The sequence below is a fragment of the Oncorhynchus mykiss genome, chromosome 19 (assembly GCF_057628025.1).
Source record: "Oncorhynchus mykiss isolate SJ-2025 chromosome 19, ASM5762802v1, whole genome shotgun sequence".
Lineage (NCBI taxonomy): Eukaryota > Metazoa > Chordata > Actinopteri > Salmoniformes > Salmonidae > Oncorhynchus > Oncorhynchus mykiss.
Window position 1 is genome coordinate 8,682,237 of NC_143040.1, and position 20,380 is coordinate 8,702,616.

The 20,380-nt window shown below is 47.8% G+C and overlaps 1 protein-coding gene across 3 annotated transcripts; it reads left to right on the forward strand.

Annotated features, from left to right (window-relative positions):
- The first annotated feature begins 358 nt into the window (after positions 1 to 358).
- LOC110514778 (calnexin) lies at positions 359 to 19,037 on the forward strand. Of its 3 annotated transcripts, none has more exons than XM_090209530.1 (14): positions 359 to 565; positions 2,159 to 2,392; positions 2,938 to 3,070; positions 3,557 to 3,698; positions 3,840 to 3,921; positions 8,176 to 8,368; positions 10,077 to 10,266; positions 10,907 to 11,020; positions 11,460 to 11,616; positions 13,839 to 14,054; positions 16,981 to 17,097; positions 17,333 to 17,492; positions 17,933 to 18,090; positions 18,395 to 19,037. In XM_090209530.1, exons 2-14 carry the CDS (start codon positions 2,159 to 2,161, stop codon positions 18,479 to 18,481), a joined length of 1,983 nt encoding a protein of 660 aa, XP_090065656.1. In that variant the 5' UTR covers positions 359 to 565; the 3' UTR covers positions 18,482 to 19,037. The 3 variants fall into 3 exon arrangements, with proteins under 3 accessions (XP_090065656.1, XP_090065657.1, XP_090065658.1); XM_090209531.1 differs by having other exon boundaries at positions 18,398 to 19,037; XM_090209532.1 differs by having other exon boundaries at positions 17,936 to 18,090.
- The last annotated feature ends 1,343 nt before the right edge of the window (positions 19,038 to 20,380 follow it).

Genomic DNA, 20,380 nt, shown 5'->3' on the forward strand with positions numbered 1-20,380 from the left:
TGCTCAAATGTATTACACAATTTTTCAAATTGTAGCAACCATCCACAATGTATTTCTAAAGTCATAATTATTTAAATAAAATAAGAATTAAAATAATAATACATGTTGGATGTTTATCCAATAACTTGCATTAATAGTCTACTTTTGGACAAATCTCTTTCTGCATGGATTTATCTCATAAGATAACGGACACAAGCTAATTATTTCATAACATTTAAATGACAAATATCTAAACTGTTATGCATTGAGGGAGAGGGGGGGTGTACATAGAAAGATAGATCGAAAATTAGTCTGTTATTACAAGGCAGAGCACTTTTATTTTGAAATGGGCACCCCAATGGCGTTCTCTGGTTCAGGCATGCGCAGTGAGCAGAAGTCTCTTCCCGTCATCGCCGTTCGAGGGTCTCCACGGTGATCCGTCCATCCCGCTCCTCCAGGCCTCGGTACCCGCGGTTTTACTCCAACTGGGTCGAACGCAGTGAAAATAAAGTTGTTTGAGGATATTGGCGTAGAAAACATCACAAAACTTGGAATATAATTTTTTTTCTCCCCCCAACTGCACAAGGTTTGTTTGCTTAATATTTATCTAGTTAGCTACACTCATTCATTCTTCCCTGACAACTGCAACACAACATCTTGTTAGTTTAGCATAGCCATTAGCTGGCTAAACTTATCTTTCTAACTTGGTGCATTTTTCTCAGACAGGCACGTTTTCTCAAAATGTGAATATGTTTACATTTTGACACGTTAGGCTTTATGAATATGTCTGAAATGTCGCGGCATTTAGTAACCACATAGCTAGCTATTGATAACGCTCTGCTAGCCCGCTAATTCGCGCCACACACGGACCGGGGTTGCAGGAGATAACAAGGGACGTCCGGTGAACTGTCGCGAAAAACGTTGGTTAACTGACGTTACCTAGTTCGTTATTTAGCTTTGCTTGTGCAGTAACGTTAGCTAATGCCAAATATAGCCGACATTCCACATAACTTATATATATATATATCTGAAATAACTTGCTTCCTATAAAAAAAGACTTGATATAAATATGATGAAAGACAGTTTGCTGATGTGATGTCTTGATAATGCGCGTAGCCTGACATTTTGTTCTAGTAGTAGTAGTAGCTACAGTAGTCCAAGCTAACAATCCTGGCTCTGTGGAGTTTTGTGGACACTTCTGGACGGCAGCTGTAGGTTAATTTTGGTGCTCTCTCTCTCGGGGCATATGGGCATCCCCTAGGGAACTGTAGTTTGGCCTGAGGGACAGTGGCTCCTTGCTTTTGTTGGCGACCCACATCCACCTCCCCCAAACGCTCCGTCAAATCAGCTCGACGTTATGTTTACTCCAACCCCGAGGGACAGTGATTTTGAAAACACTGTATCAAGCCATATTCAACCTTTACTCAATTGTAGCTGGCAATCGTATTGATTCAATATGATGAAATGCTTGTCGAGGTATAATCTTAAAAGTGTCCTGGTCGACGACGAATTAATATTTTGCAAGTCATTGCAATGCAGAGAACCATTTTTTGCATGGATTCATGAGTCATCTTTGAAACCTGATTTAGAGTGTCTGTTTTTTTTACAATTCAGAAATCTATTTTAATTGGAAAAAAGCAGAGCCATGTATAATCTTTCTCTGGTGAAAGCCATCCATTTCCTTGCATATGGCCAAATTCCATTACGGTGACAAAATCTAAATTTGTTTTTAGAAAATATTTGTAGATGGAAAGATAGTTTCTGGAAAAGTGCTTTTGAAATCAGAAGTGTATTAACCTTATTCCTGACCTCTTTCTTTGCTTTTCTCTCTCTCTTCTCTTCCTCAAATCCTCCATTTCCACCCTTACTTCACACGCCTCCCCACTGTCACGTCACTCCCTCCTTCTCCCTCTCTCAACCCCCCCCCCACCCACTCCATTCCCCCCTTCACCCACTCCATTCCCCCCTCCTCTCACATTGTCCGTCCCAACCCCTCACCTCTCCCATCTCCTTTCCACCCTCTTCATTCCCTTTCCCACTCTCTCCTCCCTTCCCCCTACCGTCCACCCCCACTGTCACTCCCTCCTTCTCCCTCTCCCATCTCCTTTCCACCCTCTTCATTCCCTTTCCCACTCTCTCCTCCCTTCCCCTTACCGTCCATCTCCACGTCTCTCTCCAGATGAAGCTGTGGTGGGGCTGGACGTGTGTGCTGCTCCTCTCCCTCCTGGCTCTCTCTGAGTCCCAGGCTGAAGCTCAGGGTGACCTAGACCTAGAGATGGAGGATGAAATGGTGGAAGACATGGTAGAAGACGTGGTAGAAGATAGGGAAGACTCAGCAGAGATCGAGGGAGAGGCGGAGATGGAAGGGGAGGCGGAAGAGGAGAAGGGAACCGATGCCAACGTCTCCTTCCAGGTCAGTCAAAGGTCACCCAATAGGAAGTAGGATGAACTAGGTGGGGACATTTGAGATGGCACCCTTCTCCCTATGTAGTGTGCCACGTGTGTGGGGCCTGGTCAGAAGTCGTGCAATCTCTTGGAAATAGGGTGCCATTTTGGATGCATGCCTGGCGTGTGTTTTTTTACGCCCTCCAAGTGTCTCTCTACCCGTTTGAGTTTGAAACCCTCATCATTTGCCTATTCTTTCTGTGTTCCCTTAGCTAGCTAAAACCTAACTACAACCTCACTGTCATAACCCCAATTTTAGCCGGGGGCCTTCAGGAAATCATGTCATTAAATGTGTACTAGGCCGAGTCCCGATTCTCCACGGTTCTGGGTTTTATAATGATGATGGAAAATCCCCCCAGACATCTTATTTAAATCCATCACGAGTAGTGTGCAAGTGTACACTTCTGGGGAAAAAGGGTGAAGAATCTGGAGCCCTACATTATATATCCCTCAGTTTGTGTTCCATTTCACACACAAAGTAAACCCTCCGCCCCCATTGGCTGAAACACACAGGTGACCTACAAGACTCCTGTTCCCATCGGAGAAGTGTACTTCTCAGAGACCTTTGATGACGGCTCACTAGACAGGTGGCAGGTGTCAAAGACGATGAAGGAAGACGCAGACGATGAAATTGCAAAATATGATGGTAAGAAACAGACAATTCTTGCCCCCCCACTCTACACTCTCCACTTGTGTGTGTGTGTTTTATGGACACGCACGTCTTTTTGCCAGTGTGTCAGTGTGAGACGACCCTGTTTCTTCTAACATTTGACCCCCCTCTCCTCTCCTGACCCCCCTCTCCTCTCCTGACCCCTCTCTCCTCTCCTGACCTCTCTCTCCTCTCCTGACCCCTCTCTCCTCTCCTGACCCCTCTCTCCTCTCCTGACCCCTCTCTCCCCTCCTGACCCCTCTCTCCTCTCCTGACCCCCCTCTCCTCTCCTGACCCCTCTCTCCTCTCCTGACCCCCCTCTCCTCTCCTGACCCCCCTCTCCTCTCCTGACCCCCCTCTCCTCTCCTGACCCCTCTCTCCCCTCCTGACCCCTCTCTCCCCTCCTGACCCCTCTCTCCCCTCCTGACCCCTCTCTCCCCTCCTGACCCCTCTCTCCCCTCCTGGCCCCTCTCTCCTCTCCAGGTAAGTGGTCTGTGGAGCAGCTGAAGGAGAATAAAGTACCAGGAGACATGGGTCTGGTTCTGAAGTCCCGGGCCAAACATCACGCCATCGCCTCCCTGTTGGACAGACCCTTCCTCTTCCGGGACGATGCCCTAGTCGTACAGTGAGTTTGACCTTTAACCTCTCACGTTTGACCTCTTACCCTTTTTTTGTTTTGTGTAAAAATGAGCCTTTTGAGTAAACTTGAGGCTAATTCATATTAACCGCTGAGCGTTTAGAGGAACCTGTGTGTGTTTACCTTTAGGTATGAGGTGAACTTCCAGGATGGTATTGACTGTGGTGGAGCCTACATCAAACTGCTGTCAGACGAAGATGACCTGGATCTGGTACGTTGCTGTTGTTACTATAATCTGATCTGTGATGTTGGTTAGTCCCAGATCCCAGATCTGTTGGTGTTGTTACTATAATCTGATCTGTGATGTTGGTTAGTCCCAGATCCCAGATCTGTTGGTGTTGTTACTATAATCTGATCTGTGATGTTGGTTAGTCCCAGATCCCAGATCTGTTGGTGTTGTTACTATAATCTGATCTGTGATGTTGGTTAGTCCCAGATCTGTTGGTGTTGTTACTATAATCTGATCTATGATGTTGGTTAGTCCCAGATCTGTTGGTGTTGTTACTATAATCTGATCTGTGATGTTGGTTAGTCTAGTCCCAGATCTGTTGGTGTTGTTACTATAATCTGATCTATGATGTTGGTTAGTCCCAGATCTGTTGGTGTTGTTACTATAATCTGATCTGTGATGTTGGTTAGTCTAGTCCCAGATCTGTTGGTGTTGTTAATATAATCTGATCTGTGATGTTGGTTAGTCCCAGATCTGTTGGTGTTGTTACTATAATCTGATCTATGATGTTGGTTAGTCCCAGATCTGTTGGTGTTGTTACTATAATCTGATCTGTGATGTTGGTCAGTCCCAGATCTGTTGGTGTTGTTACTATAATCTGATCTGTGATGTTGGTTAGTCCCAGATCTGTTGGTGTTGTTACTATAATCTGATCTGTGATGTTGGTTAGTCCCAGATCTGTTGGTGTTGTTACTATAATCTGATCTGTGATGTTGGTCAGTCCCAGATCTGTTGGTGTTGTTACTATAATCTGATCTGTGATGTTGGTTAGTCCCAGATCTGTTGGTGTTGTTACTATAATCTGATCTGTGATGTTAGTTAGTCCCAGATCTGTTGGTGTTGTTACTATAATCTGATCTGTGATGTTGGTTAGTCCCAGATCTGTTGGTGTTGTTACTATAATCTGATCTGTGATGTTGGTTAGTCCCAGATCCCAGATCTGTTGGTGTTGTTACTATAATCTGATTACTAGTCCCAGATCTGTTGCTGTTGTTACTATAATGTGATCTGTGATGTTGGTTAGTCCCAGATCCCAGATCTGTTGGTGTTGTTACTATAATCTGATCTATGATGTTGGTTAGTCCCAGATCTGTTGCTGTTGTTACTATAATCTGATCTGTGATGTTGGTTAGTCCCAGATCCCAGATCTGTTGGTGTTGTTACTATAATCTGATTACTAGTCCCAGATCTGTTGCTGTTGTTACTATAATCTGATCTGTGATGTTGGTTAGTCCCAGATCCCAGATCTGTTGGTGTTGTTACTATAATCTGATCTATGATGTTGGTTAGTCCCAGATCTGTTGGTGTTGTTACTATAATCTGATTTATGATGTTGGTTAGTCCCAGATCTGTTGGTGTTGTTACTATAATCTGATCTATGATGTTGGTTAGTCCCAGATCCCAGATCTGTTGGTGTTGTTACTATAATCTGATCTATGATGTTGGTTAGTCCCAGATCCCAGATCTGTTGGTGTTGTTACTATAATCTGATCTATGATGTTGGTTAGTCCCAGATCCCAGATCTGTTGGTGTTGTTACTATAATCTGATCTGAGATGTTGGTTAGTCCCAGATCCCAGATCTGTTGGTGTTGTTACTATAATCTGATCTGAGATGTTGGTTAGTCCCAGATCCCAGATCTGTTGGTGTTGTTACTATAATCTGATCTGAGATGTTGGTTAGTCCCAGATCCCAGATCTGTTGGTGTTGTTACTATAATCTGATCGGAGATGTTGGTTAGTCCCAGATCCCAGATCTGTTGGTGTTGTTACTATAATCTGATCTGAGATGTTGGTTAGTCTAGTCCCAGATCTGTTGGTGTTGTTACTATAATCTGATTACTAGTCCCAGATCTGTTGGTGTTGTTACTATAATCTGATCTATGATGTTGGTTAGTCCCAGATCTGTTGGTGTTGTTACTATAATCTGATCTGTGATGTTGGTTAGTCTAGTCCCAGATCTGTTGGTGTTGTTACTATAATCTGATCTGTGATGTTGGTTAGTCCCAGATCTGTTGCTGTTGTTACTATAATCTGATCTGTGATGTTGGTTAGTCTAGTCCCAGATCTGTTGGTGTTGTTACTATAATCTGATCTATGATGTTGGTTAGTCCCAGATCTGTTGGTGTTGTTACTATAATCTGATCTGTGATGTTGGTTAGTCCCAGATCTGTTGGTGTTGTTACTATAATCTGATCTGTGATGTTGGTTAGTCTAGTCCCAGATCTGTTGGTGTTGTTACTATAATCTGATCTATGATGTTGGTTAGTCCCAGATCTGTTGGTGTTGTTACTATAATCTGATCTGTGATGTTGGTTAGTCCCAGATCTGTTGGTGTTGTTACTATAATCTGATCTGTGATGTTGGTTAGTCCCAGATCTGTTGGTGTTGTTACTATAATCTGATCTATGATGTTGGTTAGTCCCAGATCCCAGATCTGTTGCTGTTGTTACTATAATCTGATCTATGATGTTGGTTAGTCCCAGATCCCAGATCTGTTGGTGTTGTTACTATAATCTGATCTATGATGTTGGTTAGTCCCAGATCCCAGATCTGTTGGTGTTGTTACTATAATCTGATTACTAGTCCCAGATCTGTTGGTGTTGTTACTATAATCTGATCTATGATGTTGGTTAGTCCCAGATCTGTTGGTGTTGTTACTATAATCTGATCTGTGATGTTGGTTAGTCCCAGATCTGTTGGTGTTGTTACTATAATCTGATCTATGATGTTGGTTAGTCCCAGATCTGTTGGTGTTGTTACTATAATCTGATCTGTGATGTTGGTTAGTCCCAGATCTGTTGGTGTTGTTACTATAATCTGATCTGTGATGTTGGTTAGTCCCAGATCTGTTGGTGTTGTTACTATAATCTGATCTATGATGTTGGTTAGTCCCAGATCCCAGATCTGTTGCTGTTGTTACTATAATCTGATCTATGATGTTGGTTAGTCCCAGATCCCAGATCTGTTGGTGTTGTTACTATAATCTGATCTATGATGTTGGTTAGTCCCAGGTCCCAGATCCCAGATCTGTTGGTGTTGTTACTATAATCTGATTACTAGTCCCAGATCTGTTGGTGTTGTTACTATAATCTGATCTGTGATGTTGGTTAGTCCCAGATCTGTTGGTGTTGTTACTATAATCTGATCTGTGATGTTGGTTAGTCCCAGATCTGTTGGTGTTGTTACTATAATCTGATCTATGATGTTGGTTAGTCCCAGATCTGTTGGTGTTGTTACTATAATCTGATCTGTGATGTTGGTTAGTCCCAGATCTGTTGGTGTTGTTACTATAATCTGATCTGTGATGTTGGTTAGTCTAGTCCCAGATCCCAGATCTGTTGGTGTTGTTACTATAATCTGATCTGTGATGTTGGTTAGTCCCAGATCTGTTGGTGTTGTTACTATAATCTGATTACTAGTCCCAGATCTGTTGGTGTTGTTACTATAATCTGATCTGTGATGTTGGTTAGTCCCAGATCTGTTGGTGTTGTTACTATAATCTGATCTGTGATGTTGGTTAGTCCCAGATCTGTTGGTGTTGTTACTATAATCTGATCTGTGATGTTGGTTAGTCCCAGATCTGTTGGTGTTACTATAATCTGATCTGTGATGTTGGTTAGTCCCAGATCTGTTGGTGTTGTTACTATAATCTGATCTGTGATGTTGGTTAGTCCCAGATCTGTTGGTGTTGTTACTATAATCTGATCTGTGATGTTGGTTAGTCCCAGATCTGTTGGTGTTGTTACTATAATCTGATCTGTGATGTTGGTTAGTCCCAGATCTGTTGGTGCTTGACCTTTGACCTGGCTTCCACTTCTAAAGTTAAGTCTCTATTTATATGCCTCCGTAATTCTGTACTTGGCTGGTCGACCCACCCAAGGATTTCAATGTCAGAAAAGTCCCCTGGTTTCACCATGACTTCGTCTCTGTATCGCTGACAGTAACCCTGTACCTTACTGTTGTGCTGTTCTAGGATCAGTTTAATGACCGTACCTCCTACACCATCATGTTCGGGCCTGATAAGTGTGTAACCCTGTACCTTACTGTTGTGCTGTTCTAGGATCAGTTTAATGACGTACCTCCTACACCATCATGTTTAGGGCCTGATAAGTGTGTAACCCTGTACCTTACTGTGGTGCTGTTCTAGGATCAGTTTAATGACCGTACCTCCTACACCATCATGTTTAGGGCCTGATAAGTGTGTAACCCTGTACCTTACTGTGGTGCTGTTCTAGGATCAGTTTAATGACCGTACCTCCTACACCATCATGTTCGGGCCTGATAAATGTGGAGAGGACTACAAGCTGCACTTCATCTTCCGCCACAGGAGCCCCCTGAACAAAGACCTGGAGGAGAAACATGCCAAGAGGCCCGACGTCGACCTGAAGAAGTTCTACACCGACAAGAAGACTCATCTCTACACACTGGGTAGGAGGGGGAGGGTAGGGGAGGGGGGAGGGTGGGGGTGGTAGGTAGGTGGGGGGAGAGGGTAGGAGGGGGGACGGGGGGGAGAGGGTAGGAGGGGGGGAGATGGTAGGAGGGGGGGAGAGGGTGGGGGGAGATGGTAGGAGGGGGGAGAGAGGAGGGGGAGAGAGGAGGGGGTGGTAGGGGAGAAGGGGAGGGGAGAGAGAGAGGGGGTGGGGCGGAGAGAGGAGGGGTGTGAGGGAGAGGGGGAGGGGGTGGGAGGGAAGAGAGGAGGGGGTGTGAGGGGTAGGGGAGGAGAGAGGAGGGGAGAGAGGACGGGGGTAGGGGAGGGAGAGAGAGAGAGGGGGAGGGGAGGGGAGAGAGGAGAAGGAGGAGGGGAGAGAGGAGAAGGAGGGGGTGGGAGGGGAGATGGGATGCGAGGAATGGTGGAAAGACCGTGACAGCGAGCAACACGGCTCTACGTGTTTACTGGTTTGTGACCCACTGACTCCGCCCCCGGTCAGAGGGGAACCCTGCAACCCAACAGTTAAAACACACAGGAATTTTAATTGATACACACTGGAGATGAACATGGGGGATGGGGGTGGCTCTGTAAGGGACAGAAACAGAGGTCATGAGTACATACACCAAGTCACAGAGCAGAAATACATGGCTGGGGACTGGATACATTACAAACTGGGTGGTTGGAGCCCTGAATGCTGATTGGCTGACAGCCGTGGTATATCAGACCGTATACAACGGGTATGACAAACCATTTTATTTGTACTGCTCTAATTACGCTGGTAACCAGTTTATAATAGCAATAAGGCACCTCGGGGGTGTGTGGTATATGGCCAATATACCACGGCTAAGGGCGGTGTCCAGGCACTCCACCGTGGTATATTGGCCATATACCACACCCCCTCTGGCCTTATTGCTGAATCACACCACACAGTGAACTCAGAGGACAATGGTAGTAACTGACGAGGAAGACCCACGTGCACACGTCCCACAACCCACTTTGTGAACACACACCATCCCACAACTCTCTCTCTCACCATCCCACATTCAGAAATTAGTCCAGTTGTTTATGGCCAGAGACACAGATGTTACTCTCTGTTACTGCCTGATGGAGACTGACAGTATTGTAGAGACAGAGATGTTACTACCTGATGGAGACTGACAGTATTGTAGAGACAGAGATGTTACTACCTGATGGAGACTGACAGTATTGTAGAGACAGAGATGTTACTACCTGAGGGAGACTGACTGTATTGTAGAGACAGAGATGTTACTACCTGATGGAGACTGACAGTATTGTAGAGACAGAGATGTTACTACCTGATGGAGACTGACAGTATTGTAGAGACAGAGATGTTACTACCTGAGGGAGACTGACTGTATTGTAGAGACAGAGATGTTACTACCTGATGGAGACTGACAGTATTGTAGAGACAGAGATGTTACTACCTGATGGAGACTGACAGTATTGTAGAGACAGAGATGTTACTACCTGATGGAGACTCAGGGTTGTGCTGATAACACTCACCGGAAGGGAATTTGTAACAGACACATTGAGATAAGAAACAATGTCCAGGACAAGTTACTCTCTTTTCTGAACTCTGTTTGTCTCCCCTCCCTCTTCCCCCATCCCTCCCCTCTTCCTCCCTCCCCCTATCTCTCTCTCCCTCTCCCTCTCTCTCTCCCCTCCTTCCTCTCTCCCCTCTCCCAGTCCTGAACCCAGACAACAGCTATGAGATCCTGGTAGACCAGAGCAGTGTCAGTCGTGGCTCTCTGCTTCATGATGTGGTTCCTCCTGTTAACCCCACCAAGGAGATAGACGATCCCACTGACTCTAAACCTGAAGACTGGGACGAGAGGGCCAAGATACCAGACCCAGAGGCTGTCAAACCTGACAACTGGTGGGTTCAACTTCAACACCACTTTTTGGGAATTCTTTTTTTTTTTGGGGGGGGGGGGGTCGTGACTAAAAGAAAACCAGGTGTTGGCAGGCATGACTGAGGAAGAGCGTCTAGTTCTGAAGGATTTCTATTCTAAAACAGAACTTCCTTAAGGACTGTAGATATAACGCGTCTATTAAAGCTGTATCACATAGAAATGTGAGTTTACACTCCGTGGTCAGTTTATTAGGTACACCACCCCATTCAAGACGAGTCACGTGGTGTGGCTGGTTTTCCTGGCACACGTTCGGTCCGTCCCCCTGATAACAATTGAGCAATGTTTTCAACGCCCCGAAGAATTCAGGCTGTTCTGGAGGCAACAGGGGGTCCCGACCCAGTATTAGCTGGGTGTACCTAATAAACTGTCCACTGCGTGTATATCTATCATTGGAAGCAAGTCTGATGAGGGGTAGATATGTTCTATATGTGCCGTTTCTATGCTTCCCGCCCTTAAGTAGATTTTTTTTCAATGATTCTCTACATTTGTTTTGTCACAAACTGAAAAAAGATGCAAAACTATTGTGATTTTTCTCTCTAAGGGGTAATGTTGAGCAACGTGCTTGGTTTTTAATGCCAAACCATTTGGCATCTTGTGTTCCAGGGATGAGGAGGCTCCGGCTACGATCCAGGACCCTGATGCTGTGAAGCCAGAGGGATGGCTGGACGACGAGCCGGAGTTTGTGGCCGACCCCGCCGCCGACAAACCAGACGACTGGTAAACACACTGAACACACACATCAATAAAATGGTTGTTTTGGGAAGAGAGATGTGTTGAGTAACTCCACTTTTTCTGTCTCTCTCTCATTACTTTACATCCATCTCTCGTTCTCCTTTATCTCTCCTCTCACCATCTCTCTGTCTGTCTGTCTCTCTCTCTATCTCTTTCCTTTATCTATCCTCTCATCATCTCTCTCTCTCCTTTATCTCTCCTCTCACCATCTCTCTGTCTCTCTCTCTATCTCTCTCCTTTATCTCTCCTCTCACCATCTCTCTGTCTCTCTCTCTATCTCTCCTCTCATCATCTCTCTGTCTCTCTCTCTATCTCTCTCCTTTATCTCTCCTCTCACCATCTTTCTCTCGCTCCTCTCACCATCCCTCTCTCATCTCTCTCTGTCTCTCTCTTTTATCTCTCGCTCTCCTTTATCTCTCTGTAGGGATGAGGAGATGGATGGAGAGTGGGAGGCCCCTCAGGTTCCTAACCCAGTGTGTGAGACAGCCCCTGGATGTGGGCAGTGGAAACCCCCTACCATCAACAACCCTCAGTACAAGGGCAAGTGGAAGGCTCCTCTGGTGGACAACCCCCACTACCAGGTAACATAATCCCTTCCTGAAGACACATGTTTCATTAGGTTATTGTCAGTCTATAAGGCTGAGATCCCTGTCTTATTGTCAGTCTATAAGGCTGAGATCCCTGTCTTATTGTTGGTCTATAAGCCTGAGATCCCTGTCTTATTGTCAGTCTATAAGGCTGAGATCCCTGTCTTATTGTCAGTCTATAAGGCTGAGATCCCTGTCTTATTGTCGGTCTATAAGGCTGAGATCCCTGTCTTATTGTTGGTCTATAAGGCTGATATCCCTGTCTTATTGTTGGTCTATAAGGCTGAGATCCCTGTCTTATTGTTGGTCTATAAGGCTGAGATCCCTGTCTTATTGTCAGTCTATAAGGCTGAGATCCCTGTCTTGTTGTCAGTCTATAAGGCTGAGATCCCTGTCTTGTTGTCAGTCTATAAGGCTGAGATCCCTGTCTTATTGTTGGTCTATAAGGCTGATATCCCTGTCTTATTGCTGGTCTATAAGGCTGAGATCCCTGTCTTATTGTTGGTCTATAAGGCTGAGATCCCTGTCTTATTGTCAGTCTATAAGGCTGAGATCCCTGTCTTATTTTCGGTCTGTAAGGCTGATATTCAGAGCTGCGATCCCTGTCTTATTGTTGGTCTATAAGGCTGAGATCCCTGTCTTATTGTCGGTCTATAAGGCTGAGATCCCTGTCTTATTGTTGGTCTATAAGGCTGAGATCCCTGTCTTATTGTTGGTCTATAAGGCTGAGATCCCTGTCTTGTTGTCAGTCTATAAGGCTGAGATCCCTGTCTTGTTGTCAGTCTATAAGGCTGAGATCCCTGTCTTATTGTTGGTCTATAAGGCTGAGATCCCTGTCTTATTGTTGGTCTATAAGGCTGAGATCCCTGTCTTATTGTTGGTCTATAAGGCTAAGATCCCTGTCTTATTGTCAGTCTATAAGGCTGAGATCCCTGTCTTATTTTCGGTCTGTAAGGCTGAGATCCCTGTCTTATTGTCGGTCTATAAGGCTGAGATCCCTGTCTTATTGTTGGTCTATAAGGCTGAGATCCCTGTCTTATTGTTGGTCTATAAGGCTGAGATCCCTGTCTTGTTGTCAGTCTATAAGGCTGAGATCCCTGTCTTATTGTCAGTCTATAAGGCTGAGATCCCTGTCTTATTGTCAGTCTATAAGGCTGAGATCCCTGTCTTATTGTCAGTCTATAAGGCTGAGATCCCTGTCTTATTTTCGGTCTGTAAGGCTGATATTCAGAGCTGCGATCCCTGTCTTATTGTCGGTCTATAAGGCTGGGGACACTAAAGCGTGTCTTGTCCTGTAACATGTGACCTCTCCCCTCCCAGGGTGTGTGGAGCCCCTCTCCTCCCCTCTCCCCTCCCAGGGTGTGTGGAGCCCCTCCCCTCTCCCCTCTCAGGGTGTGGGGACACTAATGCGTGTCTTGTCCTGTAACATGTGACCTCTCCCCTCCCAGGGTGTGTGGAGCCCCTCTCCTCTCCTCTCCCCTCCCAGGGTGTGTGGAGCCCCTCCCCTCTCCCCTCTCAGGGTGTGGGGACACTAATGCGTGTCTTGTCCTGTAACATGTGACCTCTCCCCTCCCAGGGTGTGTGGAGCCCCTCTCCTCTCCTCTCCCCTCCCAGGGTGTGTGGAGCCCCTCCCCTCTCCCCTCTCAGGGTGTGGGGACACTAATGCGTGTCTTGTCCTGTAACATGTGACCTCTCCCCTCCCAGGGTGTGTGGAGCCCCTCTCCTCTCCTCTCCCCTCCCAGGGTGTGTGGAGCCCCTCCCCTCTCCCCTCTCAGGGTGTGGGGACACTAATGCGTGTCTTGTCCTGTAACATGTGACCTCTCCCCTCCCAGGGTGTGTGGAGCCCCTCTCCTCTCCTCTCCCCTCCCAGGGTGTGTGGAGCCCCTCCCCTCTCCCCTCTCAGGGTGTGGGGACACTAATGCGTGTCTTGTCCTGTAACATGTGACCTCTCCCCTCCCAGGGTGTGTGGAGCCCCTCTCCTCTCCTCTCCCCTCCCAGGGTGTGTGGAGCCCCTCCCCTCTCCCCTCTCAGGGTGTGGGGACACTAATGCGTGTCTTGTCCTGTAACATGTGACCTCTCCCCTCCCAGGGTGTGTGGAGCCCCTCTCCTCTCCTCTCCCCTCCCAGGGTGTGTGGAGCCCCTCCCCTCTCCCCTCTCAGGGTGTGGGGACACTAATGCGTGTCTTGTCCTGTAACATGTGACCTCTCCCCTCCCAGGGTGTGTGGAGCCCGCGTAAGATCCAGAACCCGGACTACTTCGAGGACCTGGCTCCGTTCCAGATGACGTCGTTCAGAGCCGTGGGGCTGGAGCTCTGGTCCATGACCTCAGAGATCTACTTCGACAACTTCATCATCACTTCATATAGAGAGGTGGCCGATCGCTGGGCTGGAGACAGCTGGGGACTCAAGAAACTGGTGGCTAGTGCCAACGAGGTGTGTACGACACACACACACACAGCGTACATTTATACATACACACACAGATGGATATATATATAAAACACACACCTACACACACACATACAGCGTACATTTATACATACACACACAGATGGATATATATATAAAACACACACCTACACACACACACACACACACAGATGGATATATATATATATATATATAACACATACAAACACATGTTGTATAAAAAGTTGGCTGATCGCTGGGCTGAAGACAGCTGGGTACTTAAGAAACTACTGGCTAGTGCCAAAGAGGTACACACACACATACACACACACATACACACACACATACACACACACATACACATACACGCACACATACACACACACACACACACACACACACACACGTAGATAGACTCGGCAAAAAAAGAAACGTCCCTTTTTCAGGACCCTGTCTTTCAAAGATAATTCATAAAAATCCAAATAACTTCACAGATCTTCATTGTAAAGGGTTTAACACTGTTTTTCATGCTTGTTTAGTGAACCATGAACAATTAATGAACATGCACCTGTGTAACGGTCACTAAGACACTAACAGCTTACAGATGGTAGGCAATTAAGGTCACAGTTATGAAAACTTAGGACACTAAAGAGGCCTTTCTACTGACTCTGAAAAACACCAAAAGAAAGATGCCCAGGGTCCCTGCTCATCTTCCTGAACGTGCCTTAGGCATGCTGCAAGGAGGCATGAGATGTGGCCAGGGCAATAAATTGTAATGTCCTTACTGTGAGATGCCTAAGACAGCTCTACAGGGAGACAGGATGGACAGCTGATGATCCTCGCAGTGGCAGACCACGTGTAACAACATCTGCACAGGATCGGTACATCCAAACATCACACCTACGGGACAGGTACAGGATGGCAACAGCAACTGCCCGATATACACCAGGAATGCACAATCCCTCCATCAGTGCTCAGACTGTCCGCAATAGGCTGAGAGAGGCTGGACTGAGGGCTTGTAGGCCTGTTGTAACGCAGGTCCTCACCAGACATCACTGGCAACAACGTCGCCTATGGGCACAAACCCACCGTCGCTGGACCAGACAGGACTGGCAAAAGTGCTCTTCACTGATGAGTCGCGGTTTTGTCTCACAAGGGGTGATGGTCGGATTTGTGTTTATCGTCGAAGGAATGAGCGTTACACCGAGGCCTGTACTCTGGAGCGGGATCGATTGGAGGGGGAGAGTCCATCATGGTCTGGGGCAGTGTGTCACAGCATCATCGGACTGAGCTTGTTGTCATTGCAGGCAATCTCAACGCTGTGCATCACAGGGAAAACATTCTCCTACCTCATGTGGTACCCTTCCTGCAGGCTCATCCTGACATGACCTTCCAGCATGACAATGCCACCAGCCATACTGCTTGTTCTGTGCGTGATTTCCTGCAAGTTAGGAATATCAGTGTTCTGTCATGGCCAACGAAGAGCCCGGATCTCAGTCCCATTGAGCACGTCTGGGACCTGTTGGATCGGAGGGTGGGGGCTAGGGCACGTCTGGGACCTGTTGGATCGGAGGGTGAGGGCTAGGGCACGTCTGGGACCTGTTGGATCGGAGGGTGAGTGCTAGGGCACGTCTGGGACCTGTTGGATCGGAGGGTGAGGGCTAGGGCACGTCTGGGACCTGTTGGATCGGAGGGTGAGTGCTAGGGCACGTCTGGGACCTGTTGGATCGGAGGGTGAGTGCTAGGGCACGTCTGGGACCTGTTGGATCGGAGGGTGAGGGCTAGGGCACGTCTGGGACCTGTTGGATCGGAGGGTGAGTGCTAGGGCACGTCTGGGACCTGTTGGATCGGAGGGTGAGGGCTAGGGCACGTCTGGGACCTGTTGGATCGGAGGGTGAGGGCTAGGGCACGTCTGGGACCTGTTGGATCGGAGGGTGAGTGCTAGGGCACGTCTGGGATCTGTTGGATCGGAGGGTGGGGGCTAGGGCACGTCTGGGACCTGTTGGATCGGAGGGTGGGGGCTAGGGCACGTCTGGGACCTGTTGGATCGGAGGGTGAGGGCTAGGGCACGTCTGGGACCTGTTGGATCGGAGGGTGGGGGCTAGGGCACGTCTGGGACCTGTTGGATCGGAGGGTGAGGGCTAGGGCACGTCTGGGACCTGTTGGATCAGAGGGTGAGGGCTAGGGCACATCTGGGACCTGTTGGATCAGAGGGTGAGGGCTAGGGCACGTCTGGGACCTGTTGGATCAGAGGGTGAGGGCTAAGGCACATCTGGGACCTGTTGGATCGGAGGGTGAGGGCAAGGGCACGTCTGGGACCTGTTGGATCAGAGGGTGAGGGCTAGGGCACATCTGGGACCTGTTGGATCAGAGGGTGAGGGCAAGGGCACATCTGGGACCTGTTGGATCGGAGGGTGAGGGCTAGGGCACATCTGGGACCTGTTGGATCGGAGGGTGAGGGCAAGGGCACGTCTGGGACCTGTTGGATCAGAGGGTGAGGGCTAGGGCACATCTGGGACCTGTTGGATCAGAGGGTGAGGGCAAGGGCACATCTGGGACCTGTTGGATCGGAGGGTGAGGGCTAGGGCACATCTGGGACCTGTTGGATCGGAGGGTGAGGGCAAGGGCACGTCTGGGACCTGTTGGATCGGAGGGTGAGGGCTAGGGCACGTCTGGGACCTGTTGGATCGGAGGGTGAGGGCTAGGGCACGTCTGGGACCTGTTGGATCGGAGGGTGAGGGCTAGGGCACGTCTGGCACCTGTTGGATCGGAGGATGAGGGCTGAAAGTAAACACAGTTGACAGTGAGAGGACGTTTGTTTTTTTTGCTGAGTTTACAAACATGCAGAACACAGACATTAACTTTTTATATATTTCCTCACTGAATGTTCCTTCACATAAACACACACACAGTTATATTTGCTGATTATCCCCCCCCCCCCCCTCCCCAGCCGGGTGTGTTTTCCCAGTTGACCATGGCAGCAGAGGAGAGACCGTGGCTCTGGGTAGTCTACATACTGACTGTTGGTCTGCCCATAGGACTGACTGTGTTATTCTGCTGGCCCAAGGTAACACACCAACACTACTGACTTGTTACTCACACAAACTGGTGTTTCCTGCTCTTGTCTGTTTCATATTCAATTCATCTTGTTGTCATTTTCACTATGCAGCCAAACAACTATATATTTTGTTCTTTGTACTTAAGAGGGTATTTATCTAACCACCAGCTCATTGTCTGACTCTCTCTCTCTCTCCCTCTGACTCCTCTTTCTCTGACTCGCTCTCTGACTCTCTTTCCGACAGAAATCAGATGATGACTATGTGTACAAGAAGGTGGACCCGCCTAAACCCGATGTAGAAGAGGAGGAGGAAGAGGATGATGAAGAGGAGGAGGAGGAGGAAGAAGAGGAGAAGGGAGACCAAGCAGCTGAGGCCAAAGCTACTGAGAGTCCAAAACCCGCAGGTCAGAGAGAAGACATGAGATCTCTCTCTCCCTCTTCCTCCCCCTCTCTCCCTCTTTCCCTCTCTCTCCTCCCCCCTCTCTCCCTCTCCTCTCTCTCCCTCTCTCTCCCTCTCTCTCCCTCTCTCTCCCTCTCTCTTCCTCTCCTCCCCCCTCTCTCTCCCTCTCCCCCCCCTCTCTCTTCCTCCCCCCTCTCCCCCCCCTCTCTCCCTCTCCTCCCCCCTCTCTCTCCCCTCCTCCCCCCTCTCTCTCCCTCTCCCCCCTCTCCTCTCCTCCCCCTCTCCCCCCCCTCTCTCCCTCTCCTCCCCCCTCTCTCTCCCTCTCCTCCCCCCTCTCTCTCCCCTCTCTCCCCCCTCTCTCTCCCCTCACTTGTTCTCTCTTCCATATGTTTTCTTCTCCTTTCCTTAGTTAATATTTCATCTCATTCTCCTTTTGTCTTTCAGAAGAGAAGAAAGAGAAGGCGGAGGAGGAGAGTGGAGCAGCTGGAGGGGACAGCGTAGAAGATGAAGAGGACGATGAGGAGGAGGAGGAGGAGGATGAAGGAGAGGAGGAAGAAGAGACCAAGTCCAATGAGGCAGCATCGGATGATGTCAGTGCTGAGGTACTCTCTTAGTTTTCTGAAAGATCAAAAACGTCACTCGTTTCACACGTTTGACCCTCTGAAACTCTGGCTTCCCCCAGATTATCTCTCCTTCCTCCCAAAGTGGGCACTTGTTCACTTCCCTTCACTGAAATGACTGGTGTGAGAAATATGGTGGAAACTCCCACTAGTCCATGCCGCCACCAATCCAATGCTTCTAGATTTGTGGGAAGAAGAAGTGAACAAGTGCACACTTCAGGAGAAAGTAGACATTGGGACACCTTGTCTTTCATTCATCCCTTCTTCTTCATCCCTCGTTTCCAAGCAGAAGGTGGAGGCAGACGAGGGGGGCCACAGCGTTGGCGACGGACACAAACAGGCCGTGAGGAAGAGGAGGGTACGGAAAGACTGATGAAGACCAACGACAACAAATGAAGCCTTCTCTCTCCTCCTCTCTCTCTCTCTCTCTCCTCCTCTCTCTCCTCCTCTATCCTCTCTCTCTCCTCCTCTCTCTCCTCTCTCCTCCTCTCTCCTCCTCTCTCTTCTCCTCTCTCTCTCTCCTCCTCTATCCTCTCTCTCTCCTCCTCTCTGCATGCCCTCTGGTGGTCCTAGTAACCAAGATACTACCCCTCCTCCTCCATCAGTCAAATGACAACCACCCCCCCGTTCCTTCTCATCTTCCTTTGTTCTCTCTAGCCGTTACGCCTCTCTCTAAGGCCATCAAGGCTACCCTGACCCCCCCCCCCCCCAACCCTCCTTTCTTCCAAAATGAATACTATGCCCCCTCATCTCCTTCCTCCCCCCCCCCCCCCCCCCATCCTCTTCATCAGCTGCAACTTTCTAACCCCCCCCCCCCCCTCTTCAGCTTCCAGTCTTCCTGACTATAGTTCCTAGTTCTGGTTTATTGTTGACATTTTGTTAAGCTTCAGAATTATTATTTTTATTCAAACTAAAGTTAAAAGGACAGCTCTCTCTGGCTTGTGTCTCAAATGACACACTATTCCCTGAAAAAGAGCTTTGGTCAAAGTGGGGCACTATATGGGGGGGATAAGGAGTTAAAAAGTAGTGCACTACATGGGGAATAAGGAGTTAAAAAGTAGTGTACTACATGGGGAATAAGGAGTTAAAAAGTAGTGCACTACATGGGGGGGAGATAAGGAGTTAAAAAGTAGTGCACTACATGGGGAATAGGCTGGTCAGAGAGAGAGAAGACCTCTATAGCCATGCTACTGTATTCTACTGCTGCTGTGTGACTGAAGGTGCCATGTTTCTCCTGGTCTCAGATCTGCTTGTCGTTGGAGTCAATTCCTCTGACTATTAATGGGACAAGATTTGTCTCTAAAATACAAACTGGGCATCCCAAATGGCACCCCGTTCCCATTTATATTGAACTACGCTAATGGGCCCTGGTCAAAAGTAGTATACTATATAGGGAATAGGGTTCTGGTCTACAGTAGTATACTATATAGGGAATAGGGCTCTGGTCTAAAGTAGTATACTATATAGGGAATAGGGCCCTGGTCTAAAGTAGTGCACTATATAGGGAATAGGGCTCTGGTCTAAAGTAGTGCACTATATAGGGAATAGGGCTCTGGTCTAAAGTAGTATACTATATAGGGAATAGGGCCCTGGTCTAAAGTAGTGCACTATATAGGGTTCTGGTCTACAGTAGTATACTATATAGGGAATAGGGCTCTGGTCTAAAGTAGTGCACTATATAGGGAATAGGGCTCTGGTCTAAAGTAGTATACTATATAGGGAATAGGGCCCTGGTCTAAAGTAGTGCACTATATAGGGAATAGGGCTCTGGTCTAAAGTAGTATACTATATAGGGAATAGGGCCCTGGTCTAAAGTAGTGCACTATATAGGGAATAGGGCTCTGGTCTAAAGTAGTGCACTATATAGGGAATAGGGCTCTGGTCTAAAGTAGTATACTATATAGGGAATAGGGCCCTGGTCTAAAGTAGTGCACTATATAGGGAATAGGGCTCTGGTCTAAAGTAGTGTACTATATAGGGAATAGGGCTCTGGTCTAAAGTAGTGCACTATATAGGGAATAGGGCCCTGGTCTAAAGTAGTGCACTATATAGGGAATAGGGCTCTGGTCTAAAGTAGTGCACTATATAGGGAATAGGGCTCTGGTCTAAAGTAGTGCACTATATAGGGAATAGGGCTCTGGTCTAAAGTAGTGCACTATATAGGGAATAGGGCCCTGGTCTAAAGTAGTGCACTATATAGGGAATAGGGCTCTGGTCTAAAGTAGTGCACTATATAGGGAATAGGGCTCTGGTCTAAAGTAGTGCACTATAT

Coding starts and splice junctions, on each gene's coding strand:
- LOC110514778 (XM_090209530.1), top strand. CDS start 2,159: ATGAAGCTGTGGTGGGGCTGGACGTGTGTGCTGCTCCTCTCCCTCCTG. Junction 3,699..3,839: donor GACGATGCCCTAGTCGTACA/GTGAGTTTGACC, acceptor GTTTACCTTTAG/GTATGAGGTGAACTTCCAGG. Junction 8,369..10,076: donor GACTCATCTCTACACACTGG/GTAGGAGGGGGA, acceptor CCCCTCTCCCAG/TCCTGAACCCAGACAACAGC.